The following is an 18293-nucleotide window of genomic DNA, read 5'->3' on the forward strand; positions in this document are numbered from 1 at the left end:
TCCTTTTTTGCGTGATTAACGCATCACGCTGTGATTTTACTGTATAAAGCATGTTCACACAACCTCATTTAAACCTACCAACAAAGCCGTGAAGGAGGCAAGGTGGTTATTACCATTTTATATCTCAGGAAGCAGATCCAGAGAGGCAGAATTTCAATGGAATCCCAAGGTTGCTATTTACTTGCTTCCTTGAGCCTCAGTTTCCCCATCTTTAAGGCTGGAGAACTAGATGATCTGTAAGGTCTCTTCGGTTCGGAGTGTGTCATTCCATTCATGATCCTGAAATAGGGCATGAAAGCCAGTGGCAGACACCCGAGACCTTAAGAGGTGTGTCCCATAGGGATGGCAAGGTGGTAAAGTTTATGCGAACAATAGTGTGAGGGATGCCTCTCCTTCCGGTCAGCCCTCCTCCAGGAGGCGCATGGGTGGTGGTAGCAAGTGGGAGTCTTGGGTGCCCTGTCTCCATTCTACAAGGTGGGAGCGGGAGAGAACCCAGCGACTGCACGACTGAATGACAGGGAGTGGCCCCACCGCCTCCAACATGGCAGCTTCTATCCAGCGAAGCCGGGTCCCTGCTTCCGGGTTCCGTACTGCCGGCCAGGCTACTTCCGGCAGCGCGATGGCTGGGTTCCCGGGACTCGAACGGAAGTTCCGGCGGGGGCGGCCGAGGGGGAAGAGTGTGTGTCTGCGGGAGAAAGAGGAGAATTGCCCAAGCGGCCTCGGAAGCCCCAGGGAGTGGAGGTAGCCAGCCGGCGGCTGCGGAGGAAGGGCATGTAGGGGAGGTCGGCCTTGGGAGGGTCCCGGAGAGCGGGGAGGGGGACCGCGATAGGGGAGGATGGGGGTGGGGAGTGAGGTACGAAGGAGCTGTCCAGTCTTGGAGACTTCGGGAGTGGAGTGGGGCTAGACAAGGGGGTGTCTGGGTATAATGGGACAGACTTCGGGGTCGAAAGTAGAAGAGCCCATTGTGGGGCGGGGGCTTCCCCAGAGTCAAAGGTACAAAGCCCCATTGTGGGCAGGTGCGAGTCCCGGGTCGGGGTAGAAAATGTTACTGGGGAGGGTGACCCTTGGACAGAACAGAAGTTCCCATTGTGGGAAGCAGGAGATCCTGGGTCAGGGTGGAAGTTCTCAAGGTGTAGAAGGAGACAGATCAGGGGGAAGGCACCCCTCCAAGGAGGGACCCTGGGCGGGAGGTGCAAGTCCCCATGGTGGAGAAGGAAGGGAATCGCAGCTCAGGGCGGGAGATGCGTTCCCCAGTGGGAAGAGGAGCCCCGGGTCACAGGTGAATGGTCCCATTGTGGGGAGCTGCCCTCAGGGGCCAGAGATGGAAGGTGAGGCCAGTTGGGAGGGGTGGGCAGGCACTTGGAGGCAGGTAGTGGAAGCTTCCGGCGAGTTTGGAGGACGCCGGCGAGTTTGGAGGATGGGGAGGGGCCAGCCAGCCTGACATTCTTTTGTGTGTTTGGGAGTCCCAGAGCGTGGTCAAGCCGGGGCTCGTTTGCAGTCAGTGGCAGCAGCAGCAGGTAGCTCCGTTTAGGGGGGCGTGGAGCACCAGTTTGGGGTTGGGTGGAGTTCTTAACGCTTTCGGGGGACATGGGCAGCCCCCTGGGGGTCTGGGAATGGATGGACCAGAAACTGCTGTGAAGGCTGGATGGGGGCTGGGTCAGGGGAGGTTGAGATGGGGGTTGGAGGCGGCACCGAGTAGGGGATGGAAGCTCCTTTCCCTGGCATTTTTCTATTTCCCATAGGGCCGGGAGCTGGGGAGGCAGGGACACAGGGATGATTGGAGAGGAGGGGGAAGGCACTGACCCCCGAGGAGTTAGAGGGGGAATGAAGCAGGCGTGCCGCTGCCTCCCCTCTGCCCCCTGCCCTACAGTCCCTGTGCCCTGCCTCTGCTTGTCTCCAGCAAGCTTAGATCCTGTGGTTGGGCCAGAACCAGAGACACACGTTCTGGGCCACTAGGGTGGCTGCCTCTGCCTTTCAACCCTGGAACTGAAGCAGACTTCCTTTCCCTGTTCCCTGGGACTTGCCTTATTTGTACCCAAGACAGAACCTGGGTGCTGTGTGGGGCTGATGGCCTGGTGGCCTCTTGGGCCAGGATTGTGTCCTGTGCCTGGTTTTGCTCTTGACTGCCACCCCGATGTGTGCAGGCCCCCGCCGTGGAGCCGTGTGGTGTATGTGTGGTAACACCATGTCTGTGCCCCTGCTCACCGATGCTGCCACCGTGTCTGGAGCTGAGCGGGAAACGGCCGCGGTAAGGGTCCCCTTTCATGCACGGCCAGACACTGTGGGAGCAGCTGGAGGACCAGCTGGAGGGGGTGTGGGAAAAATGGAGGTGGCAGTGATGAGCAGGGAGTATCCTGAGGCCAGGAGGCTCAGGGTAGTAACCTGTTTGCTACCTGGGTTCCTCCAGGTCCTTGGGGGTGGGGGAGGGGTGGGCAGAAGTTGGAGAACCTAGAGGGAACCTTCCTGTCTCCCCATTTCCATCCTTTTCCAGGTTATTTTTTTACATGGACTTGGAGACACAGGGTAAGTGACTGAGGAGGGGTGCTTCTTAAGGAGGGGGCCTGGGCCCAGCAGCGGACTGGAGAGGCCTGCACGTCCCCTTCTCTTCCTACCACATCAGAGCCTTTTCTCCCGTCCCTCCTACAGGCACAGCTGGGCTGACGCCCTCTCCACCATCCGACTCCCTCACGTCAAGTACATCTGTCCCCATGCGTGAGTGTCACCCCAACAAGGGAGGGGCTGAGGCTAGGGATCATCTGGGGGTGGTCCTGGCATCCCAGGCCTGTTCTCTCCTGTCAGCTGCATCCTGGGGCTTGGGCTCAGGGCAGTCAGAAGTGGCATTTTCAGCCTTAGCTCCTGTGGAGCCCCCAGGAGTGGGGTCCAGCACCAGCCCCCAGCTCTAGGGCCTTCTAGACCTGAGCTCTCCTAGAACCCACACCTCCCTTTGCCCCTTCCCCAAGTACTCACTGACTACCTGGGACCCCGTCACACCAAGCGCTGGGCTCTGCTTCTCCATCACTGGCGCTTTGCTCCAACCACAGCCTCCAGCCCCACGTGGCAGGTTGCCTGGCAACACCTTAAACACAGGCCCTGCCTGCTGGGAGGGCCCCCAGGGGCGGCGCAGCCCCACTCTGGGCTGTGGGCTGTGGCCTCGTCATTCCTCCTGAGCATGCTGGGCCCTCTGGCTGTCTCCCCAGGCCTAGGATCCCTGTGACCCTCAACATGAAGATGGTGATGCCCTCCTGGTGAGTCTGGGAGCGGGGCTGGGCAGGGGGACGAGGACACTTGGGCTGAGGGAGCTACAGGGGGCTGGCTGGCTGGGGTTTTCTATAGCTGCCTGTGCCTCTACTCCCCAGGTTTGACCTGATGGGGCTGAGTCCAGATGCCCCAGAGGACGAGGCTGGCATCAAGAAGGCAGCAGAGAACAGTAAGACCCCAGCCCCTCCTCTGCCGCCTCCTTCCCCTGCCCCCCAGGAAAGCTCTGGGCGGTTCCTCAGCCTGGCTCCTTCTTGGGCCCCTTGGCAGCTTCCCCCCACCTACTCATGCCCCCTCCCCCCAGTCAAGGCCTTGATTGAGCATGAAATGAAGAATGGGATTCCTGCCAATCGAATCGTCCTGGGAGGCTTTTCACAGGTGAGGGGAGAGGGGTGGGGGTGTAGGGGGTAGGGGTGGCAGGTGAGTGAGCTGTGCCCTCATGATTCCTCTCTTCTCCCTCTAGGGCGGGGCCCTCTCCCTCTACACGGCCCTCACTTGCCCCCACCCTCTGGCTGGCATCGTGGCGTTGAGCTGTTGGCTGCCTCTGCACCGGGCCTTCCCCCAGGTGAATGTCCCCACTGACCCCCCCAACCTTTTGGGTCTGCATCCTCGTGGCTTGGGGACTGCTGCAGCACTAGCTTTGCCCTGAGTCCTATCCGGCCCCCAGGCAGCTAATGGCAGTGCCAAGGACCTGGCCATCCTCCAGTGCCATGGGGAGCTGGACCCCATGGTGCCTGTACGGTTTGGGGCCCTGACGGCTGAGAAGCTCCGGTCTGTTGTCACACCTGCCAGGGTCCAGTTCAAGACATACCCGGGTGTCATGCACAGCTCCTGTCCTCAGGTCAGTGGGGGACCGTTTCCCACTCCCACTTCTCTGCCTCCCGCCAGGAACCTCTCGTGATTCCCTCTTAATCCCCTCAGGAGATGGCAGCTGTTAAGGAATTTCTTGAGAAGCTGCTGCCTCCTGTCTAACTAGTCGCTGGCCCCAGTGCGGTGCCCCAGCTCATGGGGGACTCAGCAAGCAAGCCTGGCACCATCTTGGATCTGAGCCGGTCGAGCCCCTGTCCCCACCCTTCCTGACCTGTCCTTCTCCCACAGGCCACTGGGGCAGGTGGCAAGGCCTGGCCTGGCCTTCCTTCCTGGCCTCAGCCACCTGGCTCTGTCTGCAGCAGGGGCAGGCTGCTTTCTTATCCCATTTCCCTGGAGGCGGGCCCCCCTGGCAGCAGTATTGGAGGGGCTACAGGCAGCTGGAGAAAGGGGCCCAGCCGCTGACCCACTCACTCAGGACCTCACTCACTAGCCCCGCTTTGGGCCCCCTCCTGTGACCTCAGGGTTTGGCCCATGGGGCCCTCCCAGGCCCCTGCCCCAACTGATTCTGCCCAGATAATCGTGTGTCTCCTGCCTCCACTCAGCTGCTTCTCAGTCATGAATGTGGCCATGGCCCCGGGGTCCCCTTGCTGCTGTGGGCTCCCTGTCCCTGGGCAGGAGTGCTGGTGAGGAGGTGGAGCCTTTTGAGGGGGGCCTTCCCTCAGCTGTTTCCCCACACTGGGGGGGCTGGGCCCTGCCTCCCGGTTACCCTCCTTCCCTGCAGGCCTGGAGCCTGTAGGGCTGGACTGAGGTTCAGGTCTCCCCCAAGCTGTCTCACCCCCACTTTGTCCCCACTCTAGAGCAGGGAGGCAGTGGGGGAGGAGTTGTGTCTCGTCTTCTGTCTCCATGTGGTTTTTGGGTGTTTTTCTTGTGTCCTGGATTCCGATAAAATTAAAGAAATTGCTTCCTCATTGCTCAGGCCTGGCTGATTCTATTCCAGGGGTGGATAGTGACCATCTGTGAGAACCTGCCCCAGTGTAAGAAAACTTGTTTTAATTTTTAAATACTTTGGAAAGCTCTTTCAGAGCAGTATAAATGAATCCCTGGGAGGGGGAGGTTCTGTTCCAGAGCCTTGCCCCCTCACTCGCTCTTGGTGGTCCTCATGAACTCTTGGACCCTGTGGAAGATGAGAGTTACAGACCTCGGCCTCCTGGTCAGTGGAGCCCTTGGCCTCATGCCTGGTGGGATGGGCGGGCCCAGCTGGGGTTTGAGGTAGGGGAGGCCGTGACTTGGCCCCAGCAGCTCCAGGGCCCTGGGTTCCTGCCAGAGGCTAGAGGGCAGGCAGCTGCTGCTTTTCCTGGTCCTTGGTAGGGGAGGGTCCTCAGGCCTGCGCGCCAAAGCCTGAAGGATTCTGCTTCTGCCAGCGCCACAGATCCTCACCTGCAACACAGCAAGGTGTGTGCTCAGGGCCCACGGTGGAATGCAGAGCCTCCCTCCACTCCACAGCCTGCCCTGGCTAGGCATGCCCAGATCTGATCAGCCCCTCCTTGGCCCCTAACTGCAGGGGTCCGGCCAGCACTCACACATCTTGTCCAGTCCTAAGGCTGCTGTCCACCCCAGCTCCTCGTGGGCCAGGCTGGGGTTGGCGTAACAGGCTGCCACATCACCTTCCCGCCGTGCCACCACCTTGTACGGGATCTGCAAGACAGGAGGTAGTTGGAGCTTAGCTGAGCCGGCCCTGGCCCAGCTGCCGGCCAGGTCTTTAAGAAGCGGACGTGCAGAGCAGTGGCTCGCCCGCAGGCACCTGGTGCTGGGTGCTAGGCAGGCTGAGGAGACTGGGCAGTGCCCGGTGCCCCCAGGAGAGGTGAGTGGGAAGGACCAAAGCTGCTGTGCTGCTGAGAGCTGGGTGGGGTGAGGTGGGTGGGGCAGGGGGCCTACCTTCTTCCCAGAGGCCTTCTCCATAGCTTGGACCATCTGCAGCACTGAATAGCCTGTGCCCGTGCCCAGGTTGTAGATCTGCCCCGCAGAGAACAGGGTTTATGGAAGGAGCTGGACTGACCACCCCTCTGGGCCTCTCTGCCTGGATCTGGTCCCTCCCCTCCCTCATTTCTCCCTTCTTGTCCTACCCGGCAGCCACACTGCTCTTTCAGCTTCCTCAAGGCTGCAATGTGGCCCTTGGCCAGATCCACGACATGGATGTAATCCCGGACGCCTGCAGAGAAGGGAGTGTGTTGGATGGGGACTCTGTTCCCCCTGACTCTCCTGGCTCCCACTCCTAGGTCCCCCGGTCCTAGGCTCACCTGTGCCATCCTCTGTATCATAGTCATTGCCAAAGACATTCAGGGCCTCCCGTCGCCCGATCGCCACCTGGAGGTGGAGATCAGGTCAGTTCCTCTCAGATCCCAGGCACCAGCTATAACCCCAGGGTCACTCCTGTCCCTTCCCTTCTGCCTTACCTGGGAGACATAAGGCATGAGGTTGTTGGGTATGCCCTGGGGATCCTCGCCGATGCAGCCAGAGGCATGGGCACCTGTGGGGTTGAAATAGCGCAGCAGCACTGCGTTCCAGGTCTGTGGGATGTGGGTCAGGCGGTGAGGCCAGAGGCACAGGCAGTGTGTCCCAGCTGAACCCAGAGCCCTCCCCATGCCTATTCTGTTATTTTGAGATGGAGTCTCACTATGGCCCAGGCTGGAGTGTAGTGGCCTGATGTGGCTCACTGCAACCTCCGCCTTCCAGGTTCAAGCAATTCTTATGCCTCAGCCTCCCAAATAGCTGGGACCACAGGCACACACCACCATGCCGGGCTAATGTTTGTATTTTTAGTAGAGATGGGGTTTTACCATGTTGTCCAGGCTGGTCTCAAACTCCTGACCTCAGGTGATCTGCCCACCTGGGCCTCCCAAAATGCTGAGATTACAGGCATGAGCCACCGCGCCTGGCCAGTTGCCTATTCTTTAGAAACAAGCAGGGGATGGGGCCCTCTACTGCGACTGCCTGAGCCTTAGCTTCCTCCTTAGCAGGGGTGTTCAGAATCCCACCCTCAGGCTCAGGGTGGGCCATCAATCAGTGGAGCCAGAGTGCTATCAAGGGGGCCCTCACCTTGTCTGCCTGGCACAGGTCCCGGATCATTTCCTCGATGAAGAACTTGGACTTGCCGTAAGGGTTGGTACAGCCACCCGTGGGGTGGGCCTCGTCCAGAGGCAGGTACTGGGGTTTCCCATACACAGTGGCTGAGCTGCTGAACACTAGGTTCTTCACCCCATGGGCCTTCATGATCTGGCCATGGAGAGGTGGCATCAGTGGCATCCGCCTCACACATTACTCCCACCCTGTTACTCCTCCACAGGAGAATGGGGCTGAGGTGGGGAAATTGAGACTGGGACGTAAAGACCTGAGTCCAGGATGATAGAGCTTGGGCTCTGTGTTTGGCACTGCCTGCCAGGCTGGGACCCAGCTGGGCACTCTCCTAATGCCTGTGCCCTGCCCCATGCCTCTCACCTCCAGAAGCTGGATGGTCCCAGTCAGGTTAACTCTGTAATAATCCAGAGGCTTCTGCACCGACTCGCCCACAGCCTTGAGCCCCGCAAAGTGGATGACCGCCATAAAGCTGTGCTGCAGGGGCAACATGGCCAGAGATTGCTCTACTGGCCTTAGTCCTTGACAATGCCCCTGGCCTGCCTGCCTGCACCCACCTTTTTTTTCTTTTTTTGACAGTCTCGCTCTGTTGCCCAGGCTGGAGTGCAGTGGTGCCATCTCAGCTCACTGCAGCCTCCACCTCCCGGGCTCAAGCTATCCTCCCACGCCAGCCTCCGAGTGGCTGGGACCACAGGTATGGGCTACCACACCCAGCTAATTTTTGTATTTTTCTGTAGAGATGGGGTTTCACCGTGTTGAGCAAGCTGATCTTGAACACCTGGGCTCAAGTGATCTCCTCACCTTGGCCTTCCAAAGTGCTGGAATTATAGGCATGAGCCACCATGCCCAGCCTGCACCCACCTTTTTGAAGAGACGCTGTAGGGCTCCCTGGTCCAAAATATCCATCTCCTCAAACTCCACAGAGCGGCCTGCCAGCTTCTGGACCCGCCGCAGGCTCTCAGGCAGGGAGCCCCCTCCTGGTAGGGTACATGTAGGCCACATCATGACGACATGGGGTGCTGTGTTCCCAGGGACTCGCCAGACACACATTCCCCACCCGGTGGTGGAGGTGGAATCCAGAGTTTTGCTTCTGCCATCCCCTCAAGTAGTCCCAGCCCCACTGCCCCGCTCACCACGGAAGGCGTTATGGAAGTTGTCGATGACCACGGGCAAGTAGCCGGCCTCCAGCAGCTCCAGCACCGTGTGGCTGCCAATGTAGCCAGCGCCACCTGTTACCAGCACCTTCTCTGCCATGGCACCTGGCCCAGGATACAGAGTCTCAGAGGTGGCTTGGGCTGCCCGCTCAGAGCTTCCTTCCCACTGGAATCCTGTCCCCTATGCTCACTTTGGAAGGAGGCAGCAGTGTGCCGTAGGTACCAGGCTGGCTCAGAAGTCAGCCCTGGGGCAAGTCTGGATACTATCACTTTCTGGCGTTAGGCTTTGGAAATTAGCCTCTTGGCCTCAGTTTCTACCTCTGTAAAACGGAGCTAATAACTGTATAAACATCATGAGGCAGTGTGAGGGTTCAGTGAGGTGATCTTAAGGGCCCAACACAGCAGAGCTGGGGAGACTGACACAGGCACCTTATTTTCTAGTTCCACTTGTCTTGGAGTTGGAAAGATGGAATCTGAGGATCCACACTTCTTTCTCCAAGGTGACTGAGGAGCGGAGAGTCCTGGGCAGAAGGAAAATAGCAGCAGGATTGGGACTCCAAGGTCCCAGGAAGGGGTTCTGTCTGCTCAGACCGAGGCCTGTCCAATGCCTCCACCTTCGCTAGGTGTAAATTGGCACCTGGGCTCAGTGACTAATACCTCCTGCTCTAGGCGGCCCGCACCCCCTTTCCCTCAAGGGTCAGCTGGGAGGAAGCAGGAAATAGATCACATGGCCTCAAGGATGAGGTCTTTGCCTGGCAGGCTGAGGCCAGTTCAGGGGCAACCACACCGTGGTTGGTCCTGGAGTGGGCCCCACCCAACCCTCGCTCAGCCTCTGCCCATGCCAGGGCCAGCCCGGTCACTCCTGGCTCGGAGTTAGGAATCCCACCCAACTTAGGCCTCTCTGGGTAGGCCGTGTAGACGTGGACTTTGCCAGGTGCGCACCTCCACCCTGAACAAATTGCGGGCAGAACAGCCGGGACGAGGAGGAAGCCCCAGACACTAAGGCCTTTCATTCCCAGCGACCAGGCCAGCTGCCGCCTTCCTCCACGCTGCCTCTATCCCCTTCTGGGCTCACGCAGCTCCAACCCACTTGACCAAGAGCCCTCTGCGTGCCAGGCTCTGTACCAGGCACTTTTGCATGATTTTCCTGAATTCCCCCAGCATCTCGGTGAGGCAGGTGTTATCACTGGCATTTTACAGATACAGACACTAGGGTCAGAGAGGTGAAACAGTTTCCCTTCGGTCCCACAGCTGGCGACAGCGGGCTGAAATCTGGATCGCCAGGCTTGCAGCCCGGCCTCCTCCCCAGGCGGCTCGCCCTTCCCCCCACCGCTCCCCGCTGGACTCTGCCCGCCGCGCGGAAGCCGCCCCCGCCCCCGCCCCGCGCCCGGCGCGGACCCCGAAAGTGGTGGCAGAGAGGCCCTGGGAGGCAGGAAAGCTGGTCTCAGCCCGGCTGCGCCCCCGACCCGCGGAGTGACCTTGCTCAGCCGTCGCCCCCTCGGTTTTCCCAGTCTGTCTGCTGGAGGAAAGGGGAGCCGGGCCATGGGCACTCTAGGGCGGCTGGGTCTCAGGCTGGGCTTTGGGCTGTGGCGCGGAGCGGCGCCGAGCTAGGAGTCTCCAGGCCGGGAATGAATGAACCCCGACCGCCCCAGCCCAGGCAGCGGGGAACTGGGACAGAGGGGGCGGGCCTGCCCCGTAGGGACTCTGCCAGGAACGCGACCCGCCCCTCGGAAACTCCCTCGCTCCCCGCGGACTCCCCGGCCCCTCGCGAGCCCACCCGGCCCTTCATTCCGCCTCCCGAACCTGCTCGGGTTCCCGCGCCCCGCACTGGCTCCAGAGGCACCACCTCCTGCGCCCGAGCGGCGGGCCCTTTAAGTGCTGACGGCCCACCCCGACCCCGCTCCTCCACGCCCCCAAGGAAACGTGTCACTCGGGTTACGGCCACTACGGGGACGCCGGGAGGACAAAAGAACTCCGCTCTGTGACTGCGACTGCTCGGCGCACGCCCACGGAAGGCGGAAGTGGGCGGTGTCACCCCGCGAGGGGCGCAGCCAGTGCCAGAGCGGGTGGGTCCCTGCCGGTGCCCCGGGTCCCCAGGCCAGCTTGTCCCAACCCCTGGAAGAGGGCCGCGCTTCCGAGGGGGCAGGGGACAGAGAGTAGAGGGCCCACGGCTCCGCCCCACTCCGACCCGTAGGTTTTCAAACTTGCCGGTGTCTACCAGACCCTGAATTCAAAATCTTGAACTACCCGATCCCACGGGACTAAGGCAGGAGAGGGTCGCAGGGGGCCGTGGTGCCGGAAGACCAGTCTGCAAATAAACCAAGGAGCTGGAGGAAGCTGTCAGGCCACACTAGCGGTTCCAGCGCCCTTGGCTCTCAGCCCTCACCGCGGTCCACACCTGCCGGGAATGGTCTGCACTCTGCCTGCCACGACGGCAGGTTAGAAAATGATTTTGTTTACAATGAAAAGTAGAGCTAAAGAATAATATGCACTAAATGTGACATCCTGCGTGATGAAACCAGAGCAAAGGAGCCCTAAATGCAGGAGCGCACAGGTGTCCCCGCAGCCGAGAATCAGCGCCTGACCGCAGAGCCCGGGGAACCGACAGGTGAGCGCTCCCGGGCCTGAGAGCGCCAGGGAGAGGCCGGGCCACCGAGGTCCAAAGCAGCAAGTGTGCCCTACTGCACAGCAAGCTTGTGCAGTAGCCCCAGTCACAGACGCAAAGCTCAGAAACAACCCTGTCGGGTGTTCTGGCCAGCAACTGCTGCAAGCAGCCTCCTGAGTAAGCCCAAAGCCACTGATTTCCAGTCACTATGGATTTGGGGCTCAGGTGGGGAAACAGGGAGGAAATGCAAAGATTAATAAACTAGTTCATAGCCTCCATTTTCCTCTCAGAGTGCAACATGGTAAAGTATTTTCCTCCCCCACGCTCATGTATACACACAGCTGCACAACCGAATGCCGGAATGATTCTGTGCCATTCAACCTTTAATTACATAAGCTGTTTTCAAAAATCACATTCAGCGTGGAGATTTTCCAGAGATGCTGGAGTTGGCAGATGGCCAGCACGAAGCTCTCCACTTTCCACAAATGGTCTCTGCCAGCTTGGGAAGAAGCCCCATGACCTGTGTCCTGAGAAGTCGGACAGCAAGGGCCCCAAGGCCATGGCAGGCTGGAGCTGTGTAGAGGGCAGCCAGGTGGCCAGCTCGCAGATTCCATACAGAGAGGAGACTCAAGGATCATGCCAAGTAGGGAATGGGGTTCCCACATGTCCTCAGGGATTCAACTCCTGGGCCAGGGTCCATAATGAAGGGAGACTTCAGCCCTCAAAGCCTCTTGCTCCTACTCAGGTCTGGGCAGGAGGTCCTGCTGCCAAGCAGCTCCTCCTGCCCCTCGCCTGCTTTCTGCCAGGAGAGACCTCTGTGTAGAGCTGGCTATGAGGTACCCGCACCATTTAACCTCATTCTCATTTCCGTGTTCCCATCCATGAATCATCTGTGTGTGCACCTATTTCCATACCATCCCCAGGGCTTCAGGTGGGCAAGGGGCTCAGAGTTTACAGGTAGCCTGAGCCACTTTGGAGCTAGTTTTTCTGTTCAGGGCTTGACAGATAAAGTTCCCAGCTTCCAGAAGCTTCTGGAGATTCACACCCTTTGAGAAACAAGTTAGAGGATGTGGTAAGTCATGGGCATAGCCCTCAACACGAGGGAAAACATCAGCATGGATAGACAACTGTGGTACTGAAAAAGTAAAGGTGAAGATAAACAGGCTTTTTCCTTGACAGCGGGGTACCAGCTGCCTGTGAGTTCCTGTCTGTCTGGCACCTGGATTATTCCTCTGACTCCCCCTCATGTAAGATGCCCAATCTGTATAATGGTTTGTAGTGCAACTACCAGGGCACAGATCTCATCAGTCTTGTTCAGTACTCCCTCTTCAGGGCCCAGCACAGGGCCTGGCCCCCAGAGGAAAAAAACTGATATTCAAGTGAGGATTGTGAGGCAGAGAGGGAGGGATAAAAACACCAACTGAAAGGGCCAGGCAGAAACCCTCTGTTCATACAGTAGCTCATATTTGCTTAAATGCACTCTGTGTTCAGCTCTGTGCTAAAGCATTCTACATAAGGTTTCTTTTTATTTTTTATTTTTTTTTGGAGACAGAGTTTTGCTCATGTCGCCCAGGCTGGAGTGCAATGGCGTGCTCTCAGCTCACTGCAACCTCTGCCTCCTGGGTTCAAGTGATTCTCCTGCCTCAGCGTCCCAGGTAGCTGGGGTTACAGGTGCCCGCCACCACACCCAGCTAATTTTTGTATTTTTAGTAGAGAAGGGGTTTCACCATGTTGGCCAAGCTGGTCTCCAACGCCTGACCTCAGGTGATCTGCCCACCCTGGCCTCCCAAAGTGCTGGGATTACAGGCCTGAGCCACCGTGCCCAGCAATTTTTCTGTTATTAGTAGAGACAGGGTTTCACCATGTTGGCCAGGCTGGTCTCGAACTCTTGACCTCAGGTGATCCACCCGCCTTGGCTTCCCAAAGTGCTGGGATTACAGGTGTGAGCCACCACGCCTGGCCCTCTACATCTATCTTCTTCTTTTTTTTTTTTTTTTTTTTTGAGATGGAGTCTTGCTCTACCGCCCAGGCTGGAGTGCAGTGGCCGGATCTCAGCTCACTGCAAGCTCCGCCTCCCGGGTTTACGCCATTCTCCTGCCTCAGCCTCCCGAGTAGCTGGGACTACAGGCGCCCGCCACCTCGCCCGGCTAGTTTTTTTGTATTTTTTAGTAGAGACGGGGTTTCACGGTGTTAGCCAGGATGGTCTGGATCTCCTGACCTCGTGATCCACCCGTCTCGGCCTCCCAAAGTGCTGGGATTACAGGCTTGAGCCACTGCACCCGGCCTATATCTTCTTACTTAATCCTCACAATGGCTCCATGAGATAGATAGCATTATTATTCCCATTTCTTAGGTTCAGAGAGATGAAATGATTTGTCTGAGGTCTCATAGCCTGTGAGTGGCAGCAGTACGCTTTAAACCCAGTTCTATCTGATCCTCAAGCACAGATGCTAGTCTGCTTCCGTCCCACCACTGAGGGCCCTGGTGGACTCTGGTAGATCCCTGGTGAGCTGTTTAACGCTACTGTCCGCATTTTACAGAGAACAAAACAAAGCCAAGAGAGAACTGACTCATTTCAGGTCATGAACCTGACCCTTCCCAGGGCCCCTTCCATGTTCCCTGGTGTCTCCTAGGACTGAGCTGTCAAAGTCACCCGGACACTCCAGCCTTCTTGTGCCCACGCGTGTGGCCTCACTCAACCCTCCTCTCACAAACATTAAAACATTAGATCAAATATCCATGGCCCCTGGCGCCCTTCTCCTCTTTTGTTTTGTTCTGAAGAGACAGGGTCTTGCTCTTTCACCCAGGCTGGAGTGCACCGGCAGGATCATAGCTCACTGCAGCCTCAAACTCCTGGCCTCAAGTGACCTGCCTCAGCCTCCCAAAGTGCTGAGATTATAGGCACGAGCCACTGCGCCTGGCTAACCCTTTCCCTCTTTACTCCTCCGCACCTTAACAACCCCAAATACCCCCATCTGCTTTTGTTCTCAGCTTCAGGCCAAGCCCTGGTCAGTTCAGGGCTGTCGCCACCAGGGGGTAGGCGGGCTTACCGTGTGAATGCCCAAGCCCTCTAGCATGTAGACCAGGTCCTCCGTGGCCAAGTTTCCTGATGCCCCCTGTGCATAGGGACAGCCTCCAAGTCCTGCCACAGAAGAGTCCACGACACTCACTCCCATCTGGAAACATAAGGATGGTGAAACACGGTTGGCGCTGGGGACAAGAGCCCACAGAGCTGGGCCTTGCAAACCTCCCAAGCGTCTGTTGCCTGAAATTCTAGTCATTCTTTGCTTTGGCTTATGATCCTGTTGACACGAAAATTCCACAGAGACAGTGCTTCTCCCTTTGGTTTCTGTTACACTGTTTCCTCTGCCAGTAGTATCTTTCCTTTCATGGTGGACTCTCACCCTTTAGGTTCCAGTCTGAAAGCTACCTGCTCAGGGAGACCTTTTCTGATCACCAGCCTAACCCCCTCCCAATGCTGAAATTTCAGACCTCTGTTGTTTACTGTGGTTCATTTATTACCCCCTGCTTACCCCCCACCACCTCCAGGCTGGTCTCACTCAGTCAGGGCCTTGCCACATGAGGGCCACATCCCATCTTCCCAGGTCAGTCACCTCCCACTCTCCCAAATGACTATTTCACTTTCTCCTCTCTTGTTAAACCTCTGTCACCCCCTTCCCCATCCTCATTCTCATCTGCTGCTTTATGGAAATGGATGCAATCAAAAGAGAGGTCTCCATTGACTCCCACCATCACATCTACCCGCCTGCCTATGTCTGAGCCTACAGAACCACTGTCCCTCATGCTGCCTGAGATGGACCCCGAGCTCCTAGCCAAGGCCAACCTCTCCACCTTGGCATGAGGCCCATTCCCACCTGCTTCAGGATGTGCTCCAGTAAGTCTCTCCCTCTCTCCTGCAACCTGTTACTCCCCTCCACTGGGTCATCCTCACACAGCCTGCGATCTCTCCCATCTTTTACAAACCTTTTTGGAACCCTCTAACCTCCCATTTCTTTCCCTCCATTCAAAGCGAAGTCCCTCAAAAGAGCTGTTCCCATTTAATATCTACCATTCCCACTTGAACCCATTTGAAACAGGTTTGCATCCCCACAACTCCTCCACTGAAACAGCTCTAGTCAAGGCCACTGGTGGCCTCCAGGTAGCTAAGTACAAAGGTCAAGTGTCTTCATCTTTGCACTTGACTAGCTGCATCATCTTGGACACCTTCTCGTGTGGCTTCCAGGGCTCCACATCCCTTGGTTTTCCTCCTAGTGCTCTGGCCTCTCCTGAGGCCTCGATCCAGTCTTTGCTGGCTCTTCCTCACCTCCCTGATCTTGGCTGGAGCCCTTACTGCTCACTCCTCAGACAGCTTCTCTATCTCCACTCACTCCCAGTTAATTGCACCCAGGTTAACATACCTGCCTATAGATGTCTCGAGCTTCACAGATCAGAACACGAACTGCTGAGATCTGGTCACGCACCTCTGCCCTCCAGGTCTCCTTGCATGTCTCTCACCTGGATTGCTGTAGGCTCCAAACTGGTTTTTCTGCCTCTACAGTGTATTCTCTACACAGCAGCCAGAAGAGCCTCTTTTTTTTTTTTTTTTTTTTTTTTTTTTTTTTTGATAACGAGTCTCGCTCTGTTGCCCAGGCTGGAGTGCACTGGCACTATCTCAGCTCACTGCACATCACTGCAACCTCCATCTCCCGGGCTCAAGTGATTCTCATGACTCAGCCTCCCAAATAGCTAGGATTACAGACCCCCGCCACCATGCCTGGCTAATTTTTATATTTTTAGTTGAGACGGGGTTTCACCATGTTGACCAGGTGGTCTCAAACTCCTGACCTCAAGTGATTCACCTGCCTCAGCCTCCCAAAGTGCTGGGATTATGGGTGTGAGCCACCGCGCCCGGCCGAGGAGCCTCTCAAAGGGAACATTCAGATCGTCTCCCTCCCCGCCCCTGCTCAAGACTCTGTTAGCTTCCCAGCTCAGTCTGAGAGTCAAAGTCCTACGAGGCCCCCGATCTGGCCTTCCTGTAACCCTGACATCTCTGCCCCTTCTCCTCGGTCACACTGCTCCTGCCACGTGCCTCCTCCTGATCCCTGAACATGGCAAGCACACTCCTCCCTCAGGGGCTCTGTGCCTGCTTTCCTGGGTGGGGCTCCCTTCCCTCCCCCTCCCTGCTAGGGGTCCACAGGGCTCAGTCCCTCACTTCCCTCAGGTCTCTCTCAAATGCTTCCTTCTGAGTGAGGCCACCCTACAGAAAGGCCTGGCACTGCCTTCACCCGTTTCATTTTTCTCCACAGTGCTTATGAGCACCTGGCTGCTGTATGTTTATTTATTATCTGTCTCATCGTACTAGAGTGTCAGCCTCATGAGGTCAGAGACTCTGTTTTGGTCGCAGCTGAATCCTTAATGCTAAGAACAGTGCCAAGCACACTAGGCACTGCCAGGTTAGGTTTTAATAGGTGAATAAATGGTCTGACAATGTGTTATTTACACGCCTGTAATCTTCCATCCGTCTTCCCCACCCACCATGACATGAGCTCCCAGAGGGCAGGGATTGGGTTTTGTTAATATTATCTAAGTCAGCACTTAACCTGGCACATCGATCCCTATTTCTGAAATAACTGATGGAAGAGGGAGGTCAGAGGAAGCTGCTGCCAGACATCATACAGCTCAACCTGTTCCCTGATAAATTTTCAAAAAGGGGATTCTGAGACATCATTGCCATGAAACAGGGAAGCACAGAGGAGCAGGAGTGTCCCGAGCCTAGTCAGGATGGAGTTTTGCCTCAGACTCACCTCAGCTGCGCAGAATTCCCCTTTACCTGCCTGGCAAGGTCTAGGAGGGGAAGTTACTCTTCCTGACTGCCTGGCCAGGAAACGCATGAGCTGAAGGAAAGCCCAGGAGCCAGGGCGGAGTGTCACAGTAAGCCGAGAAATGAGGAGACCACAGAGCTATGAACCTTAACCTTGACAGCCACAACTCTGAGGAAACCAGCCCAGAATGTAACAGACTCACCTGGCTTAGACACGAACCTCTAGGGGATAATTGAGAGGAAAAAAAAAAAGTGTCTGGGACTGCCATCACTATCCTAGAGATGGAAGGGTAGGCCAGTGCTACAGCAAGGTAGCCGTGGTCAGACACCAAGAATGTCCCTTCTATCTGGCTGCCAGCCAATGGATCACCATTCTGGACCAGCCCATGAGAAGCAAACCTCAAGGGAAACTAAATCTGAGGGGAACAGCATTAAAGCCTCTCCCTCTGAGTGACCTCTGCTGGCCTCTCTACCTCCTGTCTCCTCACCTGCTTCCGCTACACACCCGCACACTCACAACCCTGAACGTTATATGAGTCCTCCCTGAACCCTACATCAGTCCTGAGGTGCAGTTCTGCCCAGTCACCTTTCCTCTTCCCTCGCCAGCAGCTTACTTTATATCCTTCAAGCTTCACTCGGGCCTCTTCTGCAAATCCTCCTAGATCTCCTCAGCTGGGATGGGGCCTCTCTAGGCTTCCTGAGCCCCATGCTTCCTCCCTTCATGGCATCTGTCATAATGCAGTAGGATTGCCATGTAACTCCCGTGACTGTCTCCCCAACACGGAGGTGTACACTTCACATCTGAGCAGGGTCACCATGACAGTGTCCACCATTGCCCGCTCAGAACCTGGCATACTGGCATCAGTAAATGTTTGCTGAAAGAATAAATGATAACAAGCTGTCCTGCCCACCATGACCTTTGGGAGAATGGGCGTATGATTTTGATTACCTGCAGGGCCATCAGGGTGTTGGCCAGGGCTTGGCCATAGGTGTCATGGCAGTGGACAGCCAGGGCAGCGGGAGGCACTTCCTGCATGACAGCAGACAGCATGTCTTTCATGATCCCTGGGGTGCCCACACCAATAGTGTCCCCCAGGGAGATCTCGTAGCAGCCCATTGAGTATAACTTCTTGGTGACCTAAGGAAGCAAGCAGGCACTTGGAGGATACACAATCCACCAGCCAGGGGATCCATGCACTCAGAAGCAGGGGACCTTTGCCTGGACAGAACTGGTAGGAATTGAGTGTATGAAGCACTCAATTCCTACCGGATGACATGCTCCTCACAATTCCAACTGGGAATGATGATCCTCTTACCTATGATCAGGAGGTGGAGACTTAAGGGGCAGAGCCAGCTGCTGGGGCCAGCCCACAGTCCTGAAGCTCCAACCCCTGTGCTTTCCTCCCTACCTGTGCCCCTCACACTTCAGTCTTTCACTTACCACCGTCACATCATACTGTCAGACCCAGGTGCTGGAATCAGTGAAGTTGATTCCTTCTGTGTCATTTTATCCTCA

General features: G+C 57.0%; 3 protein-coding genes across 7 annotated transcripts in view; 1 reads left to right on the forward strand and 2 right to left on the reverse strand.

Moving 5' to 3' along the window:
• Positions 1-594: 594 nt before the first annotated feature.
• LYPLA2 (lysophospholipase 2) lies at positions 595-5033 on the forward strand. The gene is made up of 10 exons (XM_010355763.2): positions 595-741; positions 2145-2248; positions 2492-2523; positions 2647-2712; positions 3198-3245; positions 3357-3427; positions 3560-3633; positions 3719-3820; positions 3923-4096; positions 4177-5033. Exons 2-10 carry the CDS (start codon positions 2171-2173, stop codon positions 4225-4227), a joined length of 696 nt encoding a protein of 231 aa, XP_010354065.1. The 5' UTR covers positions 595-741; positions 2145-2170; the 3' UTR covers positions 4228-5033.
• Positions 5034-5093: 60 nt separating this feature from the next.
• GALE (UDP-galactose-4-epimerase) lies at positions 5094-11179 on the reverse strand. 2 transcript variants are annotated; one of them, XM_010355759.2, is made up of 12 exons: positions 10155-11179; positions 8781-8872; positions 8331-8456; positions 8059-8174; positions 7561-7674; positions 7162-7338; positions 6519-6632; positions 6363-6429; positions 6189-6274; positions 6001-6078; positions 5646-5760; positions 5094-5502 (listed from the first exon to the last, which is right to left on the reverse strand). In XM_010355759.2, the coding sequence occupies exons 3-12, from the start codon at positions 8449-8451 to the stop codon at positions 5444-5446; spliced, it is 1047 nt and encodes a 348-aa protein (XP_010354061.1). In that variant the 5' UTR covers positions 8452-8456; positions 8781-8872; positions 10155-11179; the 3' UTR covers positions 5094-5443. The 2 variants fall into 2 exon arrangements, with proteins under 2 accessions (XP_010354061.1, XP_030798490.1); XM_030942630.1 differs by having other exon boundaries at positions 6001-6274; positions 8331-8872.
• Positions 11180-11310: 131 nt separating this feature from the next.
• Positions 11311-18293, reverse strand: part of HMGCL (3-hydroxy-3-methylglutaryl-CoA lyase) — a 41168-nt gene continuing 34185 nt past the window's right edge. For all 4 annotated transcript variants that reach the window (XM_010355756.2, XM_030942631.1, XM_010355754.2 and 1 more), the window contains 3 exons: positions 17727-17915; positions 14007-14132; positions 11311-12002 (listed from right to left, as the gene is read on the reverse strand). In XM_010355756.2, the coding sequence (XP_010354058.1) occupies positions 11901-12002; positions 14007-14132; positions 17727-17915 (417 nt within the window). In that variant the 3' untranslated portion in view covers positions 11311-11900. The remainder of the gene's footprint in view (positions 12003-14006; positions 14133-17726; positions 17916-18293) is intronic.

The sequence above is a fragment of the Rhinopithecus roxellana genome, chromosome 12 (assembly GCF_007565055.1).
Source record: "Rhinopithecus roxellana isolate Shanxi Qingling chromosome 12, ASM756505v1, whole genome shotgun sequence".
In the NCBI taxonomy this organism is placed as follows: Eukaryota; Metazoa; Chordata; class Mammalia; order Primates; family Cercopithecidae; genus Rhinopithecus; species Rhinopithecus roxellana.